The sequence below is a fragment of the Sciurus carolinensis genome, chromosome 12 (assembly GCF_902686445.1).
Source record: "Sciurus carolinensis chromosome 12, mSciCar1.2, whole genome shotgun sequence".
Lineage (NCBI taxonomy): Eukaryota > Metazoa > Chordata > Mammalia > Rodentia > Sciuridae > Sciurus > Sciurus carolinensis.
In genome coordinates, this window is record NC_062224.1 from 104259817 (window position 1) to 104281788 (window position 21972).

Sequence of the window (21972 nt, forward strand, 5' to 3'; positions counted from 1 at the left end):
ATCGTCCCACCACCTCCAAATCCTAATGGCCTTGCCAAGGCACCCAAATTCTTAGTGAGGCACAAGGCAGCGAGATGCCTAATCAGCAGCCTGCGTTTGGTGCATTTGGTTAAACCTGCAAAGAAACTCCTCCAGTGTCATTCAGACACTACCGCCATCAGAGATGCCCCCACCTGCTCTTTATGAAAAGCAGTCCCTTTGGAGGAAGACCCAGATTGCTTGCACACCTCTGGTCATCGCTGTTGAATTCAGGCCCAGCATATCTGTCTGATCCTGGGTACTGGGAGAGCAACCAGCTGAGTCAAGTGCTAAGAAACAGGACCACCCAACCCAGGATGAAAGAAGGAGCAGATGGGCCCTGGTGAGCTGCTCTTCCTTGGCCAAGAAGAGAACTCCAACTTTGAACAGTGTGGGCAGTGGTGGCAGAGATCTCCTCTCCTGACAGATACTCCTTGCTCCACTTTCAGTGGAACTTAAACTTCAGTCCCCAGAGTTAGCTGGGTCCCTAGCCAAATGCCTGTTTTATTTATTCATTTGTCTATTTGTATACATGGTTTTGGCCCAGTGCTCTTGGAGCTTCTGAACTGATAAATTCCCTCATGGATGTTCCACTTCTCTATTGGAAGACAGTGCAGGTGTCTCTCCAGCTGGTAGGAACTGGGGCAGAGGGGCTGGCTTCGAGAATGGAAAAGGGAAAACTGATAGCAAAGAAAGCCCTGGGATGAGGGTGAACCCAATCTCTGTAGAGTGCAGCTTATGAAAGGTCTGGGGGGATTGGTGGGGGGCCATGAATCAGACAAAGCCCTGCCCCCAAAGGGGCAGACACCGCAGCACCATGCACTCAGAGACGCTAGAGAGTTGCACACGGGAAAAATAAAAAACCAAAAGTCTTACCTTGTAAAACACTAGTGCCCAAACAGGTATCCATGGCACCAAACTTGCCCCTTAGGTGGAACGAAGTAAAGAGTGCACTTCGGCAAAGGGGCAAACTGGCACCAGGAAGGGGTGGGAGATAAATTCCATGCTAGTTGTCCCCCCTCACCCGAAGAAAAGCAGAGGGGAAGAAGGGAGTTATGGTGGGCAAGAAAGGATATGGCCAATCGATGAGCTTCTTGGCGTACTTCCTGACAATGTTATCTTCTCCGAAGATGAACAGGGATCTGTTGACGGTGAAACAGTTCTGCCGGACGGGAATGGGGTTGTACAAAGCCATAGTCCGCGCCCTCTGCGCTTTCGACTGCTTGTAGGCAGCCGCCTGCCCCGAGGCCGGCACTGGGGTTCCTTGTCGGTTCCTGCTCTGGTCCGAGTCTCCATCGCCCGACCCCGGCCTGCCGACCACCGCCTCCCCGAAGCGAGCCATCCTGAAGTTTAAACAGACAGAAGACAGACAAAGGTGATCGCCGAACACCCGCACACAGCAACAAGCAGAAAGACACACGGAGGCTCAGAGCCGCATCCAGACAGGCTCGGGGACCACCGCCTCTGGGGAGCCCGCGAGCTCTTCGGAGAGGCGGCGGCAGCAGCAGCACTCCGCTCTGAACTGTTGAATCTAAATACAACCTCTGCGAAGCTCCATTCCTCAAGAAGAAAAAAAGGGGGTAGGGCTTGGGGGTGCTCAGTTTCTGAAGGCAATTTTTTTTTTTTTCAAAATGCCAGCGTGTGGTGGTGTTCAGGGACCGGAGAGGAGAGGGGTGGAGTAGGCTGCTCTTCAAACATAGCTCCTTTTCTGGCAGACGCACCACCTAGTTCAGGGAGAGAGGCAGGTACCGGCCCGCTAGGTAACAGTTTGGTGATTTATTGGTTGGGGGAGGGGTAAAAAGGGAGGGGAAATGAAAACAAAAGAACTTTGAAAAGCAGAAAAGACGAAGACGGGTTACGGTGACATGCTTTATAACGCCATCCCCTGCAAGTCCATCTAAGAAATTCCACAGCCAAGACTTGGGTCTTTAAATCTGCCAGCACAGACGCATCCGAAGGTTGGAGAGAGAGGGAGGGAGGGGGGAGAGCGGTCCCGAGGTTCCTGCGTAAACCGCAACGCCCAAAATATCAAAATAAGAAGTCGATCCAGCCCGAGGGGGACAAATGACTTCACGGCTCCTGCGTTTGGGGTAGAAGTTGAGCAGCATCCAGAGAGCAGCGAAAGCCGAGTGCCAGCATCCGCCCGGAGCGCTCGCTGCCGCCGCCGCCGCCGCCGCCTCCCCGGATCAGCATGCAACAGCGATCCGCGGCTGCGCCGGGGAGAGGGCGGGAGCGCCGGCGGGCGGGCGGGCGAGCTCGCGGGCGAGGGAGGAACAGGTTGCAGCCAGCCTGGCGGTGGCCCGGCGCGGGACTTGTCTAGGACCGAACTTCCTCAGTAACGACCAGGTCTTCCTCTGGCACCCCGCCCTCCCGGCTGCACAGAGCCGAGAAGACGCAGGAGAGGCGGGAGCGAGCAGGGCGAGCCGGAGCGGAGCGCGGAGGCGCGGCGAGGCGGCCGGCGCGGGGGAGGGGCGGCCTGCGGCCCGAGCCGAAGGGTCCTGGGCGCTGAGGCCGGTTTGCCTAATTGATTTATTTGGCCGAAGCGTTGTGGGCCTCTACAAGGGTTCACCGAAGAGTCGCCTTTACCCCCAAGTGCTGCTGGATACGGGCGCTGGCGGCGCGGCGGAGTCTCCGCAGGAGAGCGGGGGCTGGCGTGGGGTGCACAAGCACTCAAGCCTCGCGTTCCCGCAGAGAGGGGTCCGCAGTGCTGTGTCCCATTCGTGCCGCGCAGTGCCGGGCCGCAGCCGCCCTAGCGAGCAGTCCCGGCCTTTGCGCCCTGCGCTCGGCTCACCAGGGCCGCGTCGCTGCTAGCTCTGCACCTCCCAGGCTCCGCGAACACCACCAGGGATTTCCACGGAGAAGAAAGCACCCTCTTACCACCTCCCTTCTTATCTCCCTGGGCCTCTGCGGGCTCCACTCCCGGGGGAGTTGCTGCCCTCCCTCCACTAACGTGTGGCCACCTGGATTCCACTCCAGCAGATCCCTGTGCCTCACCTCCTGGAAGAGTGGTCCAAATATCCCAGGCCCTGGATGGTGAGGGCTGCGCTAGACCTACCTTCTCACAATTCCAACAGGATTGTATGCGTCTTTTACTCCCAAATAAGCCCCACTGACTTTCTCAAATCTACCCCCATTAATGAAGCGAAACACAAAATTAGTATTGGAGCTGTAGAGAGAGGCGAGGTGGACAAGCCCCAAAGAAAGAATCCTCCTCCCCGTGCTCAGCCACCAAGCCCTTCCCCATAGGTGACTTGGTGTTTTGAACTGAGGACAGGGGCCAGCTGTCCCCTACCATGTCCACACTAGCTGGGGCACACCTTTCTCTGCTCTTTCCTACCTGTCCTCAACACATAGTCCTGTCCAAATCCCACCTGAGCAATGGGAGGAAGGAAACAAAGGTTGAGCAAAGCCCAGAGGTTGAAGATCATGGGTGAGTGTGGCTTGGTGTGTGTGAGGCTAATAGGTGAGAAGGGAGATGAAATGTGAATGTGAGGCACGTGTGTTCCTCTGGGTGCTCCTCCGTGTGTGTGGGCAAGGCCATGTGAGCACTGACTAGGTGTCTATTGTGTGAGAGTATATGGTTTGTGTGTACGTGTCAAAGAAAATGCTGAGTGCTGAAAACCCAAAGAAATGGTCTCAAGGTGTCCACCCTGAGCTACAGGGGACAGCATGTTGACCTTTTGAGTCAGGTGAGTCCATTTTAGGCCAAATTACTATTCAAGATGAATCAGCTCTAATTGTTATTTTGATTTCGCTATCCTACCTTTCTCTGTCCTTCTCACCTTAATTAAATGTCCTCTTCTTTCTAACTACCTAGTCAAAAGTGAAAAGGGAGGTACAATGACCATCAGAGAGTCACTTAGAACCATCACAAGTGGCTGTCTCAGTACCCTGTGAACTTCACAGGACTAAAAAGGGCTTTTAGAAATTATCAAGTGCATGTCCTTGCTTTCCAATTGGACCATAATCCACAGCACAAGATCCATTCAAATCATTCATTTGACAAATATTTTTAACACCTTCCCTACCAGGCACTGTTTTAGGCACTGAGGATACAATAATGATCAAAGTGGATGATGACATAAATAATGTATCTTCTTAGGGTAAATATGATAGTGCAGCCCCAAGGACTAGCACACTTCCTGCACCTCACTCTCATGCTGAGACTTGACCCCTTCCTTTCCTGGCCCTGCCTTGGCAGGCTGGATGGTGGTATGTCTGTTTGTTAACTGCCAGGATAAGCAGGGTTCAGTAGCTTTTTACCTCCCAGCAGAGATTCTTGGAAGATCAGAGGCCCCTGACTTGTCTCCTCAATGTCACCCCCTCACAAGATCCAGTGTTAATCCCCTTTCCTCTTTATTACGTCCTATATTCTCTGTGGCTGCATAACTCCTTAGAGACTTAGAACACTCAGGCAGGATACCATACGTGGAGACTGAGGACCCACTGCAGCTGAGACTGCCTTCCTGCTTCCCGGCGGGCAGGCTTCACAAATGCATGGGCTAGGGGTGATGTGGGAGCACACTGGGGAGCCTATGTTGGGGACTTAAAAGGGAGATTCTTTTAAGGAGGGTGCAGCCCAAAGGGATGGGAGCAAACGTGATGGTGTGGATGGCTTTGCCAAGGGACCTGTCCTAAGGACAGCAATTCTGGGGGGAAGGCATACTGCCTTCTTCAGCCTGCACCTAGCTGTCCAAGCTCTGGAGAGCCTTAAGGTCTATGTGTCTATACTGGCTTCATGCTCTCCAATCCCCTGTTCTTCCAGCTGCCAGACAGCTACAATTTTAATGGCTAAGTAATAATTTTTCAGTAGTTATCAGCTTACATAACCGTGACAGCTGGCCCTCTGCACACCTCTGAGGTCAGCCTGGCAACGCATGTGTTATGACCCTGATTTGACACACAAAGTTGCAGAGTTTCAGAAACCTAAAGTCCAGGTCTGACAAGAGGCAGTGTGGACTTTTAACTGATATTCCTTCCAGTTCTAATACCCAGGCCGTATGGCTCCAAACTGTTCACCATCAGGAGAAGAAACTCTACAATGATGCTAAGATTGTGGAAGTGCTATGCCTACCATTCTCAAATTGAATTTCATCAGTGACCACATGCTTCTGGCACCATGCTGGCAACACTTCTACTACCCTCAAGAGAGATCAGGCCATTGCCATAGTGCTCCTCATAAGGGAATTTGGTGGACATTTTTCTTCCAGTACTCCTAGTTCCACTGACCCCTTAAGAACCCATAAATGGAAGCGTGGAGAATCAGCTCCTCATCAGAACACTGACTGAAAATCAGTTTGAAGATCATCGGGAAAATCCCTTTGCAGCCTCACAGGGACAGTAGCTGTACTTTCCTGTTGACAGAGCACCATCTACTGGTCACTAGTGAGACATCGCTGTGAGCATAGGTTCTTGGCAGCCCAGCACCCCATGCCCATGCCTCAGAGCCCAGACATTCCTAACAGTTGACCTCTTGTCACCAGCCCCCTGTGGCTTGTGTGTTGAGCTCTAAGCCCTAAATTTTACCCCCATGAAACCAACCCATCTCACAGTACCCAGAAAGTACAGCCCACACACTGGGCACAAGGTCACCGCTATAGGTATACACACACAGAGAAGGTAAGACATGGCAGCCAAATGCTCTACATATTTTTCTGCAAGCAAAAATAGGAATCCAACGAGAGCAAATGAAGCAAGTGAAAAGCTTTGCTAGATTACTGATTCCATGCAGATTATTAAATTTCAAAGCCTTTATCCTGTAGCCCTGCTGCAACTCCAGTGAAACACCCAAGATGCAGGCAAGAGTGGTGAAGACTAGGGGACAGTCTCTCCAGGCTCCTCTGAAAAGAGAAGGAAACAAGATGGTCATAGCATCCCCAGTCCAGGTAGGCCGTGGGAGCTCGTCCTAAGAAGACATATGGGAGTGGCAAGACTGGAGAATCAGCCTATTCCCCTCGTCCACAAAGCTCTTGCCAGATATGAGAGGCCTTGGGCCATCTTCATAGGAGATTTTGGCCCATCACTGCAGAATCTGCAAATCTGGGCATCAACCAAAAGGCACATGCCCTCCTACCAGCCCTGCTCTCTCATCTGCCCCTACCCTGCCAGCCTCACCCAGCTGACTTACACTTTTAACTATCAGAGCCCCTGTTGTTCTATTTTTCCCCAGTTGAGCTTTTCCAAGAAATAGACTCTTATGCAAAGCAGTGCTCTAAGGAACATAATGCAGAGAGGACTTGGGAGTGGGTTCTTAAGAAAAAAGTTGGCAGGAAACCATGTGCAAATGCATAGCAGAGCAGAAGAGCAAGATGGCAGTGCAGACATCTCGGGAGTCTGCTGGCTTCCACAGCACCACACAGCCCTGACTTGAGTGGAAACCCAACTCCACATCCTTATGTAATGTCCAGCCCTCGAACCGGCATCTCTCAAACCTAGGCCTGAAAAGCACCAACACTCTGTTGGCTAATGAAAGGTCCACAACTTTAGCTTACGGTATTTTTGAGATCATTCATTGATGACAACTCAACATCTCCTGGGTGCCCGTCATACTAATGGAATCTCAGGGCATCTTTGCTGCAGAACTGTGAGGCCCCTTCTATTATCTGAGGTTGAAGCAGGAGAGGCAGGATTTGTCCAAGTGCATAGAGCTAGGAAATAGCAAAGCCAGGTCTCCTGATAATAAGATCAGGATTCTATATAGTATGTAGCCATATTAACATACTGCATGTCAGAATAATGGTTTTTTCCTTAAAAGTCAGTTCATAGGCATGATCTTGGAACTTTGTAGAGGTAAGGCCCGATCTGTCTCCCAGAGGTTTCAATCTCTCGGAATGCATACATCCCCCTGTCCCATAGGCATGTCACGAAAAATTGTTAGTTAATATATGTAAAACTCTAAGTACACAGCTGGTACACAGTGAAGGTGGCATGAAGTGCTTGCTCCATACATTTCAGCTATGGAGGCCATGACCACACAGCCAACCCCGCACACCCGGCGGCTCTGCTTCTGAAAGCACAGAAGTGCAGCCTGGGATGGCTTTGGTGTGTGTGTCCAGAGGGTGAATGGAGGAGCAGAGATGCGAGAGCCTGAGACATGGTCTAAAAGCAGAATGGAGAAGAGGAGCAGAAAAAAAGAAAATATCAGACACCAGTGTCTGGGGAGCCCAAAGGCAATAAGTAAACATTTGTTTACTTATTCATGAATTCATAAACCCATTTAACAAGTAGTCATTAAGCCCTTTTCATGTGCCAGGTTTTGTTCTCAGGGATTCTGAGGCTCAAAGATAAATGAGACACAGTCACAGGCTCTCAGAGCAGGGAGCTGGAGAGAGGAAAAGGCGACACATACCTGTGAAGGACTCCAGTAGAGGCAGCTGTGGCATGCACCTGGGAAGAACCAAGAAGGGAGACATCCCCTCTGACTGGAGGCAACCAGAAAAGGGACCAATTCATGAGATCCTTGGAAGGGGTGGCACTGGGGGTGTGTGGCAATAGCCTGGAGCCTGAGTGCTTGGGGTGTGGACCATATGCAAGATGCACGGGATTGATTAAGTAATCGGCATTTTAATTTTCTTTCACTGTATCTAGGATCACAGAGACTGCAGCATTACACTTCAATCCTTTCTTTTCCATAAGATGAAGTCACTTTTAAGCCTGAAGAAAAGCTAACTGGGTTTAACCTAATAGGTCTTAGTCCTCGTAGTGGAAATCAAGGGAAAGTTGCAGAGTTTAACCCCAGGCAACAAAGGCTGCCTTTTCCATCACTGCCCACCTCACCTCCTACCCTCGGGGTCCAACCTGCTGCCCCACCAAGGTGAGGTGCAGCAGGAGACTCTGCAGAGCCCCAGCTCTGACTGAGGAGGGTGAGCAGAGGGTGAGAACAACTGACGGAAGCACGCCCATCCATCCACCCCCGTGGCCTCTTGACTCAGAAAACACAACACAGCCCACACACTGCAAAGCTCGCTCAGCCTGGGTGGGCTCGGGCTGACTCATTCATTCAGCAAACATACAATGAGCACCTTCCACATGTCGGGCAGCGTGTCAGGTGCCGGGAGGAGAAGGGCCCGGAGGGATGCTGCACGTGTTTGTCTGTGCTTGATGCACTTTCCACACGTCTCCCTTGAAGCTAATGCCCCAGGAGCAGAGAACACAGCTCATGCTGAAGCAGAGCTGAGAGGAACCCTGAAGACCCAGAGAAAAAGAACCAGATTCCATCACACCCACCAGTCTTGCCTCTCCCAGGGCCCTTTGGGTGGAAATCATCAGCAGATTAAGCCACCACCTGTCCATCACCACACCCTCTCTCTCCCACTCTCTCCTACACTGAGCAGCTGGTTACACCCACCTGGTATAAAATAATCAGAGTGAATAAGGCATTCCCATATGATATGGACTCGAGGCCAGTTTTGAAATGTACACCTGGCCAGGCCATTTGCTGGCTCTTCAACCCTCCACTCCCCAGAAAATGCACTAAGACCCTCACTGACCTCCCCCGTGGTCCTGATCTAATGCTCCTCTTCCCTGACCACTCTGCAGCATGTGGCACCATTAACCTCCCCTCCTCCTCAGCGATCCTCCTCCTCGGCCAGCATCCCATTACCACATCTCCCATTGCCTCACTGTCTCCTTCTCTTATTCCTTGCAGTACTCTCACCCCATTGTGGGAGTGCCCCAGAGTCTTCAATCCCTTTTTCTTGGCTCTGCTTTCTTTCCCTTTGAGGTCACATTCTTAGCCACAGTTTCAACTGTCCCCTATACTCCCATATCTAGCCCCTAGCCCTCACCTGTAACTCTCCCTCCTAAAATTCCAGTTTATATCCACGTGACATCATTCTCTCTTCTCTTAATCACTTACCTTCATTCAGTGGCCTTTCCACGGCCTATAAAATGGCCAAACTCCTTAGCCTGACAACTCAAGACCATCTAAATCCAGCAAACATGACTTATCTACTCCTATCTCAAAGCCCTGGCTCACAGCACCTGCTTCAGACCAATCCAGGGACATCCTTCCTCTTTTCTGCTTCTCCAGTTTCCGCACATCCTTCAAGGCACAATTCAGTTCAATTCCACCTCCAACATGAAGCCTTCCATAATCTCTCCAACTCTATAGCCTCTACCTCCTCCTGAATCACAGACCTTCTGTGCCATTCATGCTGTGTTTACTCATTGTTATCTGCTATGAATATAACTTCGCCACTGCATATTGCATCGCATTATATATGCCTTGTCTCCTCAATTGTGGTGTGAGCTTCTCAGGAGTGAAGGACATATCTCCCCCTTCATCTTACTACCAAGAGTGCCTGCATTACATTATCCTCGGAGCAGGCCTTTACCAAGTAAGTAGTAAGTTAATGAACGAATCTCCTGCAACCATTTTCAGTGAGCAGTGCTAATGCCTAATTATTCAGCACTGATCAGGTATCTGGCCTAAGGAGCTGCCCTTCCCCTGATTCTCTTCTGCTCTGCTGCAGATGTTTCCAGCTATCCCTTCCAGGTAGAATGGTTCTCTTTCATTTTAGATCAAGAAGGGATGCTTGCCTCTCTTGCAGGAGATCATGCACCTCCAGTTCAGGGGGAATATTTCCAGCAGCATAACAGCTTCACCCTCATCTTGTCCATCACTAAGTTATGGGGTTCACTATCCTAGGAGTGTCTCCTGCTCTTAAAAACTTGGTTGAAATACGATAGGAGGAACTGGTAATTAAAAGAAGACATTCAGATCCCCACTTAGGGAATATTTCAGATCCCTCGCCACAGAAGAGGAAAACTACTAGAAGAATTAAAGTTCTGCTTCAAAGGAAAAAAAAAATCAACAACAGTTTTAATTGGTTTTACCTTTTCTCCCTACAAGAAAAGTAGCAAATGCCATCATATGTCTCTTTCTCTTATGAAGAATTACACAAGAAAAAGACATCACTCTCACACACGAACACGCACACACACACCCCTTGCCTATATGTGGAGACATCCACTAGATTCAGGTCAATCTCCAGTCTGCCAGTCAAGTGGACAGGCTTGCAAGTGACCTTCCCATGCTATTGGGAACTTGTAGATGGGCTTCACACAGTACATTCAAATGTAAAGAATTAGAAGCTCTCTTGAAGATTTCTCAATATTCTCCACATGCCATTTTTAAACAGAAAGGTGAAAACATAATGCTCAATCGAAAGAGAACTTCTATAATATTCCTCTCTGAGACCCTTACCAAGTCAGTCCCTTGGACACACACACATAGATTCACCCACAATACCGTCTTTCCCCTTAGAGACTAGTTTTGTTTTCATACAACCACTCTGTCACTTGGTCACATGCTTCAAAATAATTCTGCCAGATGCACCCAAGTAAGTATTTAATGTAACAATCCAAAACTTCCTATTATGTTGTTTTCTTTTGCCTAAATAATCTCTCTTCTCTAATAAGTCAACACTTCATTTTGTAAGTTCCAGAGCTATAACAACAAAGAGAAAAGCAGACACACAACAAAAAAGAAAGAATAATTACAGGGTACAGGCAATGAGGTTTATCGTTTTAATTATAATAAATATTAAATATTATTATTTCATTATTTCTCACAAGCATCCTATGTCATAGGTACTATTCAAATCCCAGTTTACAGATAAGAAAAGCATGGCTGAAAAAGACTAAATAATTTCCCTCAAGGTCAGACAGGTGGTTGGTGACAGCAGAAAATCAATGCTAGGTCTACCAGACTGTAAAACACATTATCTTTACCCCAAATTGTCCTTTAGTAATACCATCAGTAGAAATTCGAGTTAGTCATTTTATTTCATGGTGATCCTACAATTACAAGGAAGAAGAATATGTCCGGATTCTAGAGATAGTACTGATAGACCTCAGAATAAACGAGTCACTGGGGTATGAGACAAAACCAAGAGACTTGCACCTCAGTCCTAGATGGGTTTATAATCACGTGTGTAGAAATGGCCACAGTAATGCCTGACCCTGAATCTCAGGGGAGTGCAGAGAGACCAAATGTGACAGGAGACTCTGTCCCACATTGTATTCCAACACACACTGGCGTTACTGGCCTGATCTGCTGCTGCAGATTTGCTTTGCAATGTCCCTGAGTCACATGAATCATGCCAGGGGGGAATAAGTCCTCATCCAAAAACTGCTTCAACTTTTCAAAACTCCTCCAAATCCAAAAGGTATGCCACTTGCCACACTCGCTTCCTGGGAGCATGTTATGCACCACTTACTTGGTCTTCAACAAATGGCCACAACTATCCTAAATGCCCTGCTCTGGAGCTCCCTGGCGGGTCAGCCTCAGTTACCCATCTGGAAAAGCTATGAGCCAAACTCTCTGGAGAGAATAAAGGAGCCGGGATAGTTTTTCAGTGTTGGGCAGACCCAAGGGGAGCCCCGTCCTGCCATTGAGGAACACCCATTCTGTTCATTAGGTATGGCTTTAATTTTTTTTTTTTTTTTTATGAATACTTCTGTTGCCAACGCGTGCCATGAAAGGATTCGGCAAATTTAAATCCTCCTGCCTCTCAACTTGTTTTCCTGCCTGCACTCCAGCAGGTAAAACACCCACAGACTCACAGTGCTCTGGGCTGTAGAATTCACAGGAGTCTATAATGTTCAGGTTATTTTTAAACTTTCAGGCCACTCTCCCTCCCTAGGAACAGCAGGCCTGCCATTTAGAACGGTGTTTAACCCACACCCCACCTGCTTTGAAACTTTTGCTTTTTGTCTTAAAAGAAAAGAAGCAATCCTTTAGGTATATGCACGTACATACACACACACACACATAAAAGCTGAAGACAGTCAACAGCTCAGTGGGGTGAAAGACCCAGTTCACCTAATGATGTTAAGATTGTGACATGATGTATACAAAAATGCTTTGTAAATTCAGAGAGTCACACCACTGTGAGTGGAGATGTTGTTATATTTGCAGGGACAGACATCAGGCATTTTGGGTGATGTTGAAAGACAACTCCTTACTCCTAAACTCCCAAAAGGGAATCACAGGAGTACAAAGCATTCAAGGTTCTTCATTTACCTAGGGAACTGGGCAAGAGCTGACTAAGTGCTGTGTTGTAATTTTCTTCAAATCAATTCTCTTATTTTCTTAAGTGAAAAATATTGGGGAAAGGGAAAAGGAAATGCTAAAAACAAGAGAATTGATTAGAAGAATATAATAACTGACATTTGTGGAAGACAGAAGTACCACGTGTTTACCTTGTAAGGAATCCTCTGAGGTAGGTATGGTTGGAATCAACCATTTCTTAGATGCGACAAGAATTAAAGAAGCTTTCTCTGAACTAGTATCACACAGAGCTGGACTTGAAGCCTAGATCACCACATCTCACTGCACTCTTGCCATTGTGGTAATGTCTGGGTTCCCTCTGAAATTCATACTGAAATTTAATCCCCAATGAACCAGAATTAGGAAGTAGGGCCTTCGGGATGTCACTAGGCTGTATGGGCTTCTCTTGCAGCTGGGGTTAGTGTCTTATAAAAAGGCTAGCTGGAGTTCACTCGGCCCCATTTGCATTCTGCCACATGAGGACACAGCATTCACCCCTCCAGAGGATGCAGTATTCACGACCTTGTCCTGGAAGCAGAGACCAAGTCCCCAACAAACACTAAAACTGCCGGTGCCTAGATCTTGAACTTCCCGGCCTCCATAACTGTGAAATCAACATAGACTGTCCATAAATTCCCTAGCCTAAGGCATTTTTGTTATAGCAGCAGGAATGGACTGAGGCAACCTCACAGCAAGAGAGAACCTGAAGGAGCAAGTGTGACTTGAGCCCGAAGGCTGGATGGAACCGATTCTTAGGGCCTAGAGAAGAGTTTGGGGTCAATCCAGAGTCAGTGTGGGCCAAGCAATGGACACAGAGCCTCCTCCAAACCATGGCCAAGGGAGAACAGGTGTAACCCCTTTGCCTGGAAACTATAGGCTCTGCATGAGCTCCAGATCTCCATACAGTCAGTCTTCCAGGCTATGGGTAAGAGTATGGAACGGGCTGTCCCCATTGTCCTCCCCCTGGTGGTACACCTCTCAGGGCAAACCCTAGTGCTTCTATGGTCCTGCTGTAGCCAAAGTGCTCCAAGAACTATCATAAAACAAGTGAAGCAGCCTTGTTACTCAGCAAAGCTTTTAACCAAATGCCTGGAACACAGGAGGGATACTCACTCCTCTCCTCCAGCTGAGGCACCAACTGATAAAATGATCCACCAGGTGAACTCAACACTTTCACAGTTAAAAACATTCAAGGGATTTTTTTTTTTTTTTTTTTTTTTTAAGTCGAAGCCTGCTTCCTGAAGGCACAAGCCCCTACAGGTTCCTGTGCATCCAGGACTTGGCAAGAACGGTTTCCCTCCCTTTCTGCTTCCTGGAGCATTTCCAAACCATGGTTCTTCTCCCACCTCCCTAACTGCACCTCCGCCTTCTTCCCCCTCCTAAATGTGCATATACCCCAGATTCCGTCTCCTTCCTTCTTCACTATGGACACACTCTGGATGATCTCATCCATCCAATGGCTTCAACTAAACTAGCATCTGGAAGACTCCCAAAGTTTTATCTTTGGCCAGGTTCTTTTTTAAGTCCAGTACCATTTACAATTGCTCAGATGGGCTCCTCCACCTGGAAGGTCTGACAACATCATGAATCAGCTGGTTTAAAAACAAACTCATCATCTTTCCCTCTCAACCAGCTCCTTCCCAGGTCTCTAATTCGGTTTGCAGCATTACAATCTTCCCTAACTGGGGTTAAAAAAAAAAAAAACTTTGGACACATCTCTAACTGCCCTTCCCCAAACCAGCCAGGCTCCGAGTCCTGGTCCTTTCTTTTCCACATACCACCTTCCCAGTCTCTTCACCTCTACCCACTCGAGTCAGAAGTTTATCCTTCTGCTCAGAAAACGAGAGAGGGTTCCTCACCCATCTTCCTCTTCCAGGTTCTACCACAACAACTCTTTGCTTAGCTCCACTCTGGCCATATCCTCACCCTAAGAGCAATAAAAATGAAGGACTTGTTCGATGTTGTATCTCCACTGAAAAACTCATTAAATTTATCTTTGTTGAATGAGTGAGTTTTCTAGTCCTTATCAAATATAACTATAGAATCATTATCATTTCAGGGTTGCAAGCACACTTAAGTGTCTTCCGATCCAAGTCCTTATTACCACCCCATTACACTCCCGGCAATACTTCCCACTACTGTTCCATGGAAGCAAGATTGTTGATCATCCCCCAAACATAGCTTGAAATTTTCCTCCTGCATATCATCTTTTATTTTCTTTCTCTCTTCCTTCCCTGCTTCCACAGCCACCAGTCTAAAAAAAATATATATGCTTAATAGCCCAGTTCACATGACACCATTGCTATGAAGCATTTTGTGATCATATGACAAAAGTGATCTCTCACTCTTGTGAGGACTTTGGCACTTGATGTCACCCTGCCCTGGAGACTGTTCTGTACACCTCTTCTCCCCTACCACACTGCAGGGGCCTGGCTTCTCCTCCTTGCAGTCTCCATAGTAATGCAGTATTGTGCACGTTTACATGTATGTTGAATGTATGAAGAAGTATATGAATAAATTAATGGCAACCACACACAAAGCCAAGTGGACATGGACTCCTTAGAGTCTGTGCCATCCTGGGAAGGTGCTGTGGGAGAAGCTAGAACGGATAAGCCTGATCTGGAGAAAATCAGTTCAGCTCAAGGAAGATCATCCTCAACCCTCACCTCGCAGGCACAAGCACAACCTGCAAACCCATCAGGGCAAGATCAATCCCCCAGTACATGGAGGCAGACACAGTGGTCACTGTGACCCTGCAAAGCCCACAGTACATTGAGATCCATATTTTTTTGTTGTTGGGAGAAAAGATGGGGATGTTTCTAACCCATTTCAGTGTATTCACATGTTCCCATAGATAGGATGTTGGCTGAAGTGGCCTGTGTCAGATAGATGGTTAATTTGGATATAGAGCCACATTTATCAATCATACATACGTAATGTAGTCCTACACATAGACCTTTTCTAATCTTGCCATCTCACAGACAAGACAAGACATGTGCAGCGAGGTGTCTCCACTTCAGCACTATCGACATCTCTGAGTCACATAATTCTTGTCATGTGGGGTGTCCTATGCATTGCAAAATGTCCAGCAGCATCCCTGGCCTCTAACCACTAGATGCCAGATGCACCCTCCTCCTCAGTTGTGAACGTCAAAGATGTTTCCAAATACTGCCAAATGTCCCTTGGGAGGCAAAAATCACCACCACCCCCCAGTTAAGACCATTGGTGTTCAGTAAATAAATGAATTTCTCACAGTCACACCACTGGCATCCTAACCAGGGGTTCAGGAACCCCCAGTACAATGCACTTGCCACAACGTGCACACCTTTCACGCACTGTCCTGTGTCTGGGAAGTCACAGCCTTTGGGAGTCAGAAAGAACTTCGAGCTGCTCCTCTGATTTTCCTATGGCCTCATAGCCGCGCAGGGGCTTCCGCACCTCAAGATAAAAGAGACACATTTTCAGCAGACTGAAGACAGAACCCAGGCTGAGAAGAAAAAGGTGACTACAACCCAGCATCATTGGCATACAGCTTGGCAACTGGGTCTCACACATCGGATTTCTCCTGACACTGAATACTAAGAAATACGGTCACAACGTCCCAAGAAGAACAGGTCTTCCCCTCAGACTGGCTTTGTCTGTAGTGAAAACCCCCACACTTACATTTCAAACTCAACTCAGCATCCCCTCACCCCTCTGCTGGTCCTCCTGGTTTCTTTTCCCTCTTATTTTTAAAGCTATAATCCTTCAGCTTTTCCTGTCACCAACACCCTTTGTGGCTTCCACTTGGCTCCTAGAATTTGCCTGCACTAAAATTTGAGATCCCTCTCCCTGCTTCCTGATTCTGATCTTTTATTTCCTAAAAAGACTCAATCGCCTCAGGCAAGACATTTGTGGGAGCTGCTGTAAGGAATTAGCAATGATCACCTTTCTAAGTGAATTGCCATTAGCTAAGCACTCATGTACCATAGGAGAGGGCGGAAAGTAACTGCCCACTAATGCACTGCTGCTCCCGCCCACTTCCTCAAGTTCAGTCCAGGATCCTTACTAAGCTGTTGGTTGGGAACATCACAGTTATTGTAAGTCTAAGAGGACTCTATGTGTAGCCCCCAGGGAACACTTATGCTTTCCTATTTTACAATATTCTCTTTGTAAAAGTCATTTAAGGATCCAGTAGCAACATGGTAAATAAAAAAAAAAAAAAAAAAAAAAAAAAAAAAAAAAAAAAAAAAAACTCTTGTAAATTTCTAGAAAAACTAGCAAAGTATAGAATATATTTTCAAATATACGTTGCAAGAGATAATGCTTGACTGGCAAAATATAACAGAAAATTCCTGGGGGAAAGGAAAAACAAAGAAGTAAATGTGTGACTTGAAAGAGCAGTTGCCCCAGGGGCAGTGATCAGTCCTAGTAACAGGGGATTTAATAGGTGGGTCTTAATGCTTACTTAAGAGCAAGTGTATGTGTGAGGGCACTCTAAAAAGAAGTTGGAACTAAGATTCTGCATTAAGCTGGGATGCCTGAAAAAATACCTTCAGTGAAATAATGAATTGCATAAAAATCAGCTCTACAATAAAAGCATATACTTAGGAAACCTGTGCCTCAGAGTAAGTGAGAAAAGCAAAATCCTGAGAAATCAAAACCCAAGATAGATTACCTATAATAAATAAAGGACTTATGAACTGAATTTACACTACATGTTCAGTGGGAACTCTTAGACCAAAAAAATGAGTAAATAAAGTAACATTCCTGGGTCAAGTAAGAGAATAAAAGAAACCCACTCTATAAGGCTATTCTCACAACCCAGAATAAACTGCATTTCTATAGGAAAAAGCAACCACTACTGGACATGACCTTGTAATGAGAACTTTTAAATCACCTAGGGAAATAATCTGGCATAAGGAAATGTTAACTGACAAGCAACATGAAGATTAGAGCCTAAGAACTTGAAATATTTTTAAAAGAGGTATATATAGAAAGTGAATAATAGAATACAATGAAAAATGATAGAATTGAGAAAGTAGCAAATAAAATTATTATAAGTAAACACATAACCATTGAAATGAAAGACAATAGATGATTTTACTTTAAGATTAGACACAGGTAAGGAGAGAATCAGTAAATAGGAAAACACAGATAAGGAAACAGCCCAGAGAGATAAAGAAAGGAACATATGATTAAATCTCAAAGACATGGAAAACAGGGTAAAAAGATCCAGAATATACCTAAAGGGAGTTCTAGAAAGAGAGTTGGAGAGAATTCAAAGAGTTACAGGATAATGTTACTAGTATTAATGGAAGATAAAAATCCTCAGAATCAACTATTTCATTGAATTGTAAGTAAGATGAATAAAAAATAAATCAACCTATACACATTCTAGAGAAATATCAAAAGATCCAAAAGTGTGAAAAAAATCTTAAAAGTATCCTGAGAGAACAGAAAAATTACCAATAAAAACAGCAACTAGATGATCAGTAATAATAATAATAATGGAAACCAAGAATTAATGGAATGATATCTTCAAGTGTTGAGAATACTCAGCTAAATTATCACTCAAAATTGGGGTTGAAATAAAGACTGTTTTTTTTAAAAAACAATCAAGTTTGCCAATCAAATGCAGGTGAAATAAGTACTACGAGGCATTTCTCAACAAGTAAATTTAAATGAAAGAAAAGAATGGCATGGGAGACAATGGCATGATAAGCAAAAGATATTGATGACTATAAGAACAATTTATATATACATATTACATATATAATGAATACGAAGAAGATGCAACTAAACTACTGGATAACAATGCCATAGTTGTCAGATGTGACGTGTTAATCAGAAGGAACACAGACTTGACATGAGGTATCAGAACAGGATACTCACTAGAATTGTTTCTACTCAGTGGTGGACTTGAAGTACTAGACAATGTAATAAATGAAGAAAAAAGAATGAAAAGGCATATGGATTATAAAGGAATAAACACAGTTATTATTCACAGTTGATGCTGTCCATATACAAAATATGAGAGCTTACCCCCCAAAAAAGCAATTTGAAGTAATGAGGATGTTCAAAAGGACACTGAATATAAAACCAGTGTGCAAAAGTACAAGTTCTGATGTACTTACAACAAAGAATCTGAAAAGTCACTTTTTAAAAGATACCATGCAGTAGCAACAAAACCATACAGCACCTACAACCAAATCAAATAAAAGATATAGAAAAAGTTTTTAAATTATCTTGAGGGACTTTAAGGACGGTCTAAGCATAGGAAAAACCATATCATATTCAGGGATTAAAAACTAAATAGCTAAGGAATGGCAATTCACTCCCAAATTAATCTATAAGTTCATTTAATTCTTATATTTTAAATCCTATTTTTTAATGAAATGTGACAAATGGATACTAAAAGTCATATGGATGAATAAAAGGCAATTGCCAAAAGCATTTGGCAAGGGTTTAGAGAGAATTTACTCTTACAGCAAAACTACAAATTTTTAAGAACTGAATTAGTAAGTCATAGTGAGGGGGATATACAAATAGCCTGGTGGGATAAAATAAGATGTCCAGAAGTAGTGGGGAAGCATTGCCTCACCACTAAATGGTGTGGGGTCCAAGGACTAATCACGGGGAGGAAGATAAAATTGGAGCATACCTTACACTATACACAAAAATCAATTCCAGATAGGATAAAAGAGACAAATGTGATAAGCAAAACTGTAAAAACTTTTAGTTAAAAAATGTAAATGACTTCGTTTTTATCTCAGTATATGATAAAAAGAATTTTTATGAGACAAGATGAACAAAAATCATAAATGCAAAAAGCAGATAAATTTTACTACACTAAAATTAACAACTCTACATGACAAAAAGCACCATAAACAAAGTGAAAAAGACAAGTTGTGGGGAAGAAGATATTTACAACCCACAAATCATATATAGACTATATAAGAACTCTCATAAATTATAAGAAAAGCATACATCACCTGATAGAAATATGAATAAAGAATATGAACCTATAACTCACAGGAGAGGAAATCTACATGTCCAATAAACATATTAAATGCTTAATTTCATAGGTAATAAGAAAAGGCAATTCATGCAATAGTTGGATTCCATTTCACACTCATCAAGTTGGCAAATTTTAATAATTCTGATCATCTCAAGTATTAAAGATATACAGAAATGGTAACTTGGCTCATGTTGGGTATATAAATGGCCAACTCTCTGGAAAGTCATGTGGTAATAAACATGTAAATGTACACTTCCAAATCAGCAATTCTGCTTTTAGGTATCTATCTTAGAGGAGATCTCACACATGTACCCAAGGAGATATGGACAAGAACGATCATTTTAACATTACTTATAATAGCAAAAAAGAAAGAAAGAAGAAAGAAAATAAGAAAGAAAGAAAGAGCAAGAAACAACCTACTAAATTAAGAACCTTCAATTTATTCATGCAATGGAGTTCTATGCAGAAAGTAAAATAATGAACTAAGAGTGTATGTAATAATATTGGTAAATTTTTAAAACAAATATTCACTTTGCTGCAAAAATATGCATTCTATGTATCATTCATATAAAACTTTAAAACACAAAAAACTCATACATATTTCATTAATAGGTGGCAAAATTACAAAAATACCAATTTCAGAGAAGTAGTCACTTCTGGAATGAGGAATAAGAAATAAAGATAAAAAAAAGTATATCTGTAACATTATACTTCCTTAAAAGTGGAAAAGAGATGAAGCAAACATGGCAAATGTTATTCATTTAATCTTGGTAGTGTGTACATGGGTGTCTCTTAATTGTTTCCTATACGAGATGTTTGAAATAAAACTTAATTGTTATTCTTACTAATTAAAAGGCTCATTGTTGGGAAAAGATGTGGACAATCCCATTCGCTATTGACAGGACGGTAATTAGTACAAACAGACCTAAGGAAGACCACAGAATACTTCTCCAATAGACCTGTGCAGAGCCTTGTTTAAAAATTCCAATTCTAGGAATTAGTCTTTATGATATCACCAGACTCGTACACAAATACGCATTTATAAAACTGGTAACTGGGTTGGTAATTTGAATATCAAAACCACAATCTGATTGCACTAAGTGAACAACAATGAGGTACTGGTTAATACATTCTAATAGTCATATAATGGAATTTTTGCAAGTATTTTAAAGCATATAGTAAAATAATATTTAATGATAGAGGACACTTTTCACAATATATTATTAATCAGTCAAGCAGGCTACAAAAGCAAGATGTGCACACTATAATCCTCATTTACAACAATCAACTGTGTGGATATGTTTCTGAGGGTACACATACAGGTATAGGCAGGGGGAAATCTAGAAGAATATTTATCCAACGTCAATGATTAATAACTCTACGTGATGAGATTGTGGAGAATTCTGATTTCCTTCTGTGCAAGTTTCCATACTTCCTACAACAAATGTAAAGGTTTTTGTAATTTAGAAATGACTAAATCTATGATGGGCGTGGGTTTCACATGAGTGGCTCACGTCAGTCGCTCTCAGACCGATGCTTCATTTGACGGGAACTAGGTTTACTCTCTGTTGAGTGAGTAGAGAAGACAGCACACAGGGAGATGTCCCAGAGTCTGACTGCAAAGTGGGAGACGCTACCTGGTGTGGGAGAATCTGCCGTCCACCAAATGGACTGGACAACACTTGTCTCCACAACCTCAGAGGGCACCATCACAGTCACTCACAGATGGACTCAACTCCAGAGGAATGTTTTGAAGCGATCTATTACCTCCCTTCATGGCACAAACTCCAGAATCCCAAAAGGAAGTCAATCAGGTGAGGGCCAAGGTTGAACACACCTCAGTCGATCCCCATGGAACTTCACCTTCCCACAGGATTTATTTACTATGGGAGCAGTGATGGGCAAATGAGTACGCATCAGGCACTTTCCACAATGAAATCTCACAACTCCAGGCAGCAGGCGTGATCAATCTCCATACTGCAGATGAGAAGCTGAGGCCAAGGCCATACACCTAGGGACTGGTCAAGTTGGAACTGAAACCTAGGGCTTTAGGAATCCAAGACCCAGTCTTGTCTTATTAAACTAAACTGCTTTTCATTAAAGAAAGCAGTATTTCCTGACATGCTTACCCATGAATCACTCTCCTCACATGAAATACTAGTTGAAGTAAATTAAGTAGGTAAAAGTGGAGTTTACTCTGACTTATTAAGTGTGGGGACCCAGGCTAGTTCTTCCAAGGGTTCACCATGAAGCAATTGGAGTAATGTCCTGAGATTACTAAAAAGGTCTTCAGTTCTCCCAACAGAATTCCCAAAGCGGAAGCCTCACAATTATGTTTGACAGGTGATGAAGGTCCACATCTTGCTGAACCACACATTAAGTTCCAAGTAGAAGGCCCACCTGGCAGAGGTGAGCCATGACTGAGGAAAACCTTGCCCTCCACCCAGTACCCACCTCGGTCCAGCACTGTCTTACGAATGCCCTTGTCTCCGACCACAAGGTTCCTGACCCTCAGGGCACCCACTCTCCTTGGGGCCCTCATCCCTCTCTCTCCTGAACTGTGGAATAGCTTCCTCCCTCTTCATCCTGCCTCCCTTCAATCTGTTCTCCCAACTGCAACCAAAGTCATCTTTTTAAAAAGTACATTGGATCATGTCATTCCTGATTCAACTTGCCTAACGACCCCTGATTCTCAGAATGAGATGTAAACTTACGTCCTATATCAGCTGGTGCCTGTCTTAGCCTGGGATCCCCAGAAAGCAGAACTTCAGGATGTCTTCACTGAGAAATGCCATCACCCGGGAGCAGGAGTGAGGAAAACAGGAGGTAACAGGCAGTAAGGAGAGAGTCCATGACAGGGCACACTACTATGCCACCTGTTATGGCTTGGATGTGGGTG

General features: G+C 44.8%; 1 protein-coding gene across 1 annotated transcript in view; it reads right to left on the minus strand.

The window, feature by feature from the left end:
- Positions 1 to 21972, minus strand: part of Cacna1e (calcium voltage-gated channel subunit alpha1 E) — a 453197-nt gene that overhangs the window by 301053 nt on the left and 130172 nt on the right. The window contains 1 exon segment of the mRNA XM_047520455.1: positions 1095 to 1361. Within this exon segment, the coding sequence (XP_047376411.1) occupies positions 1095 to 1361 (267 nt within the window).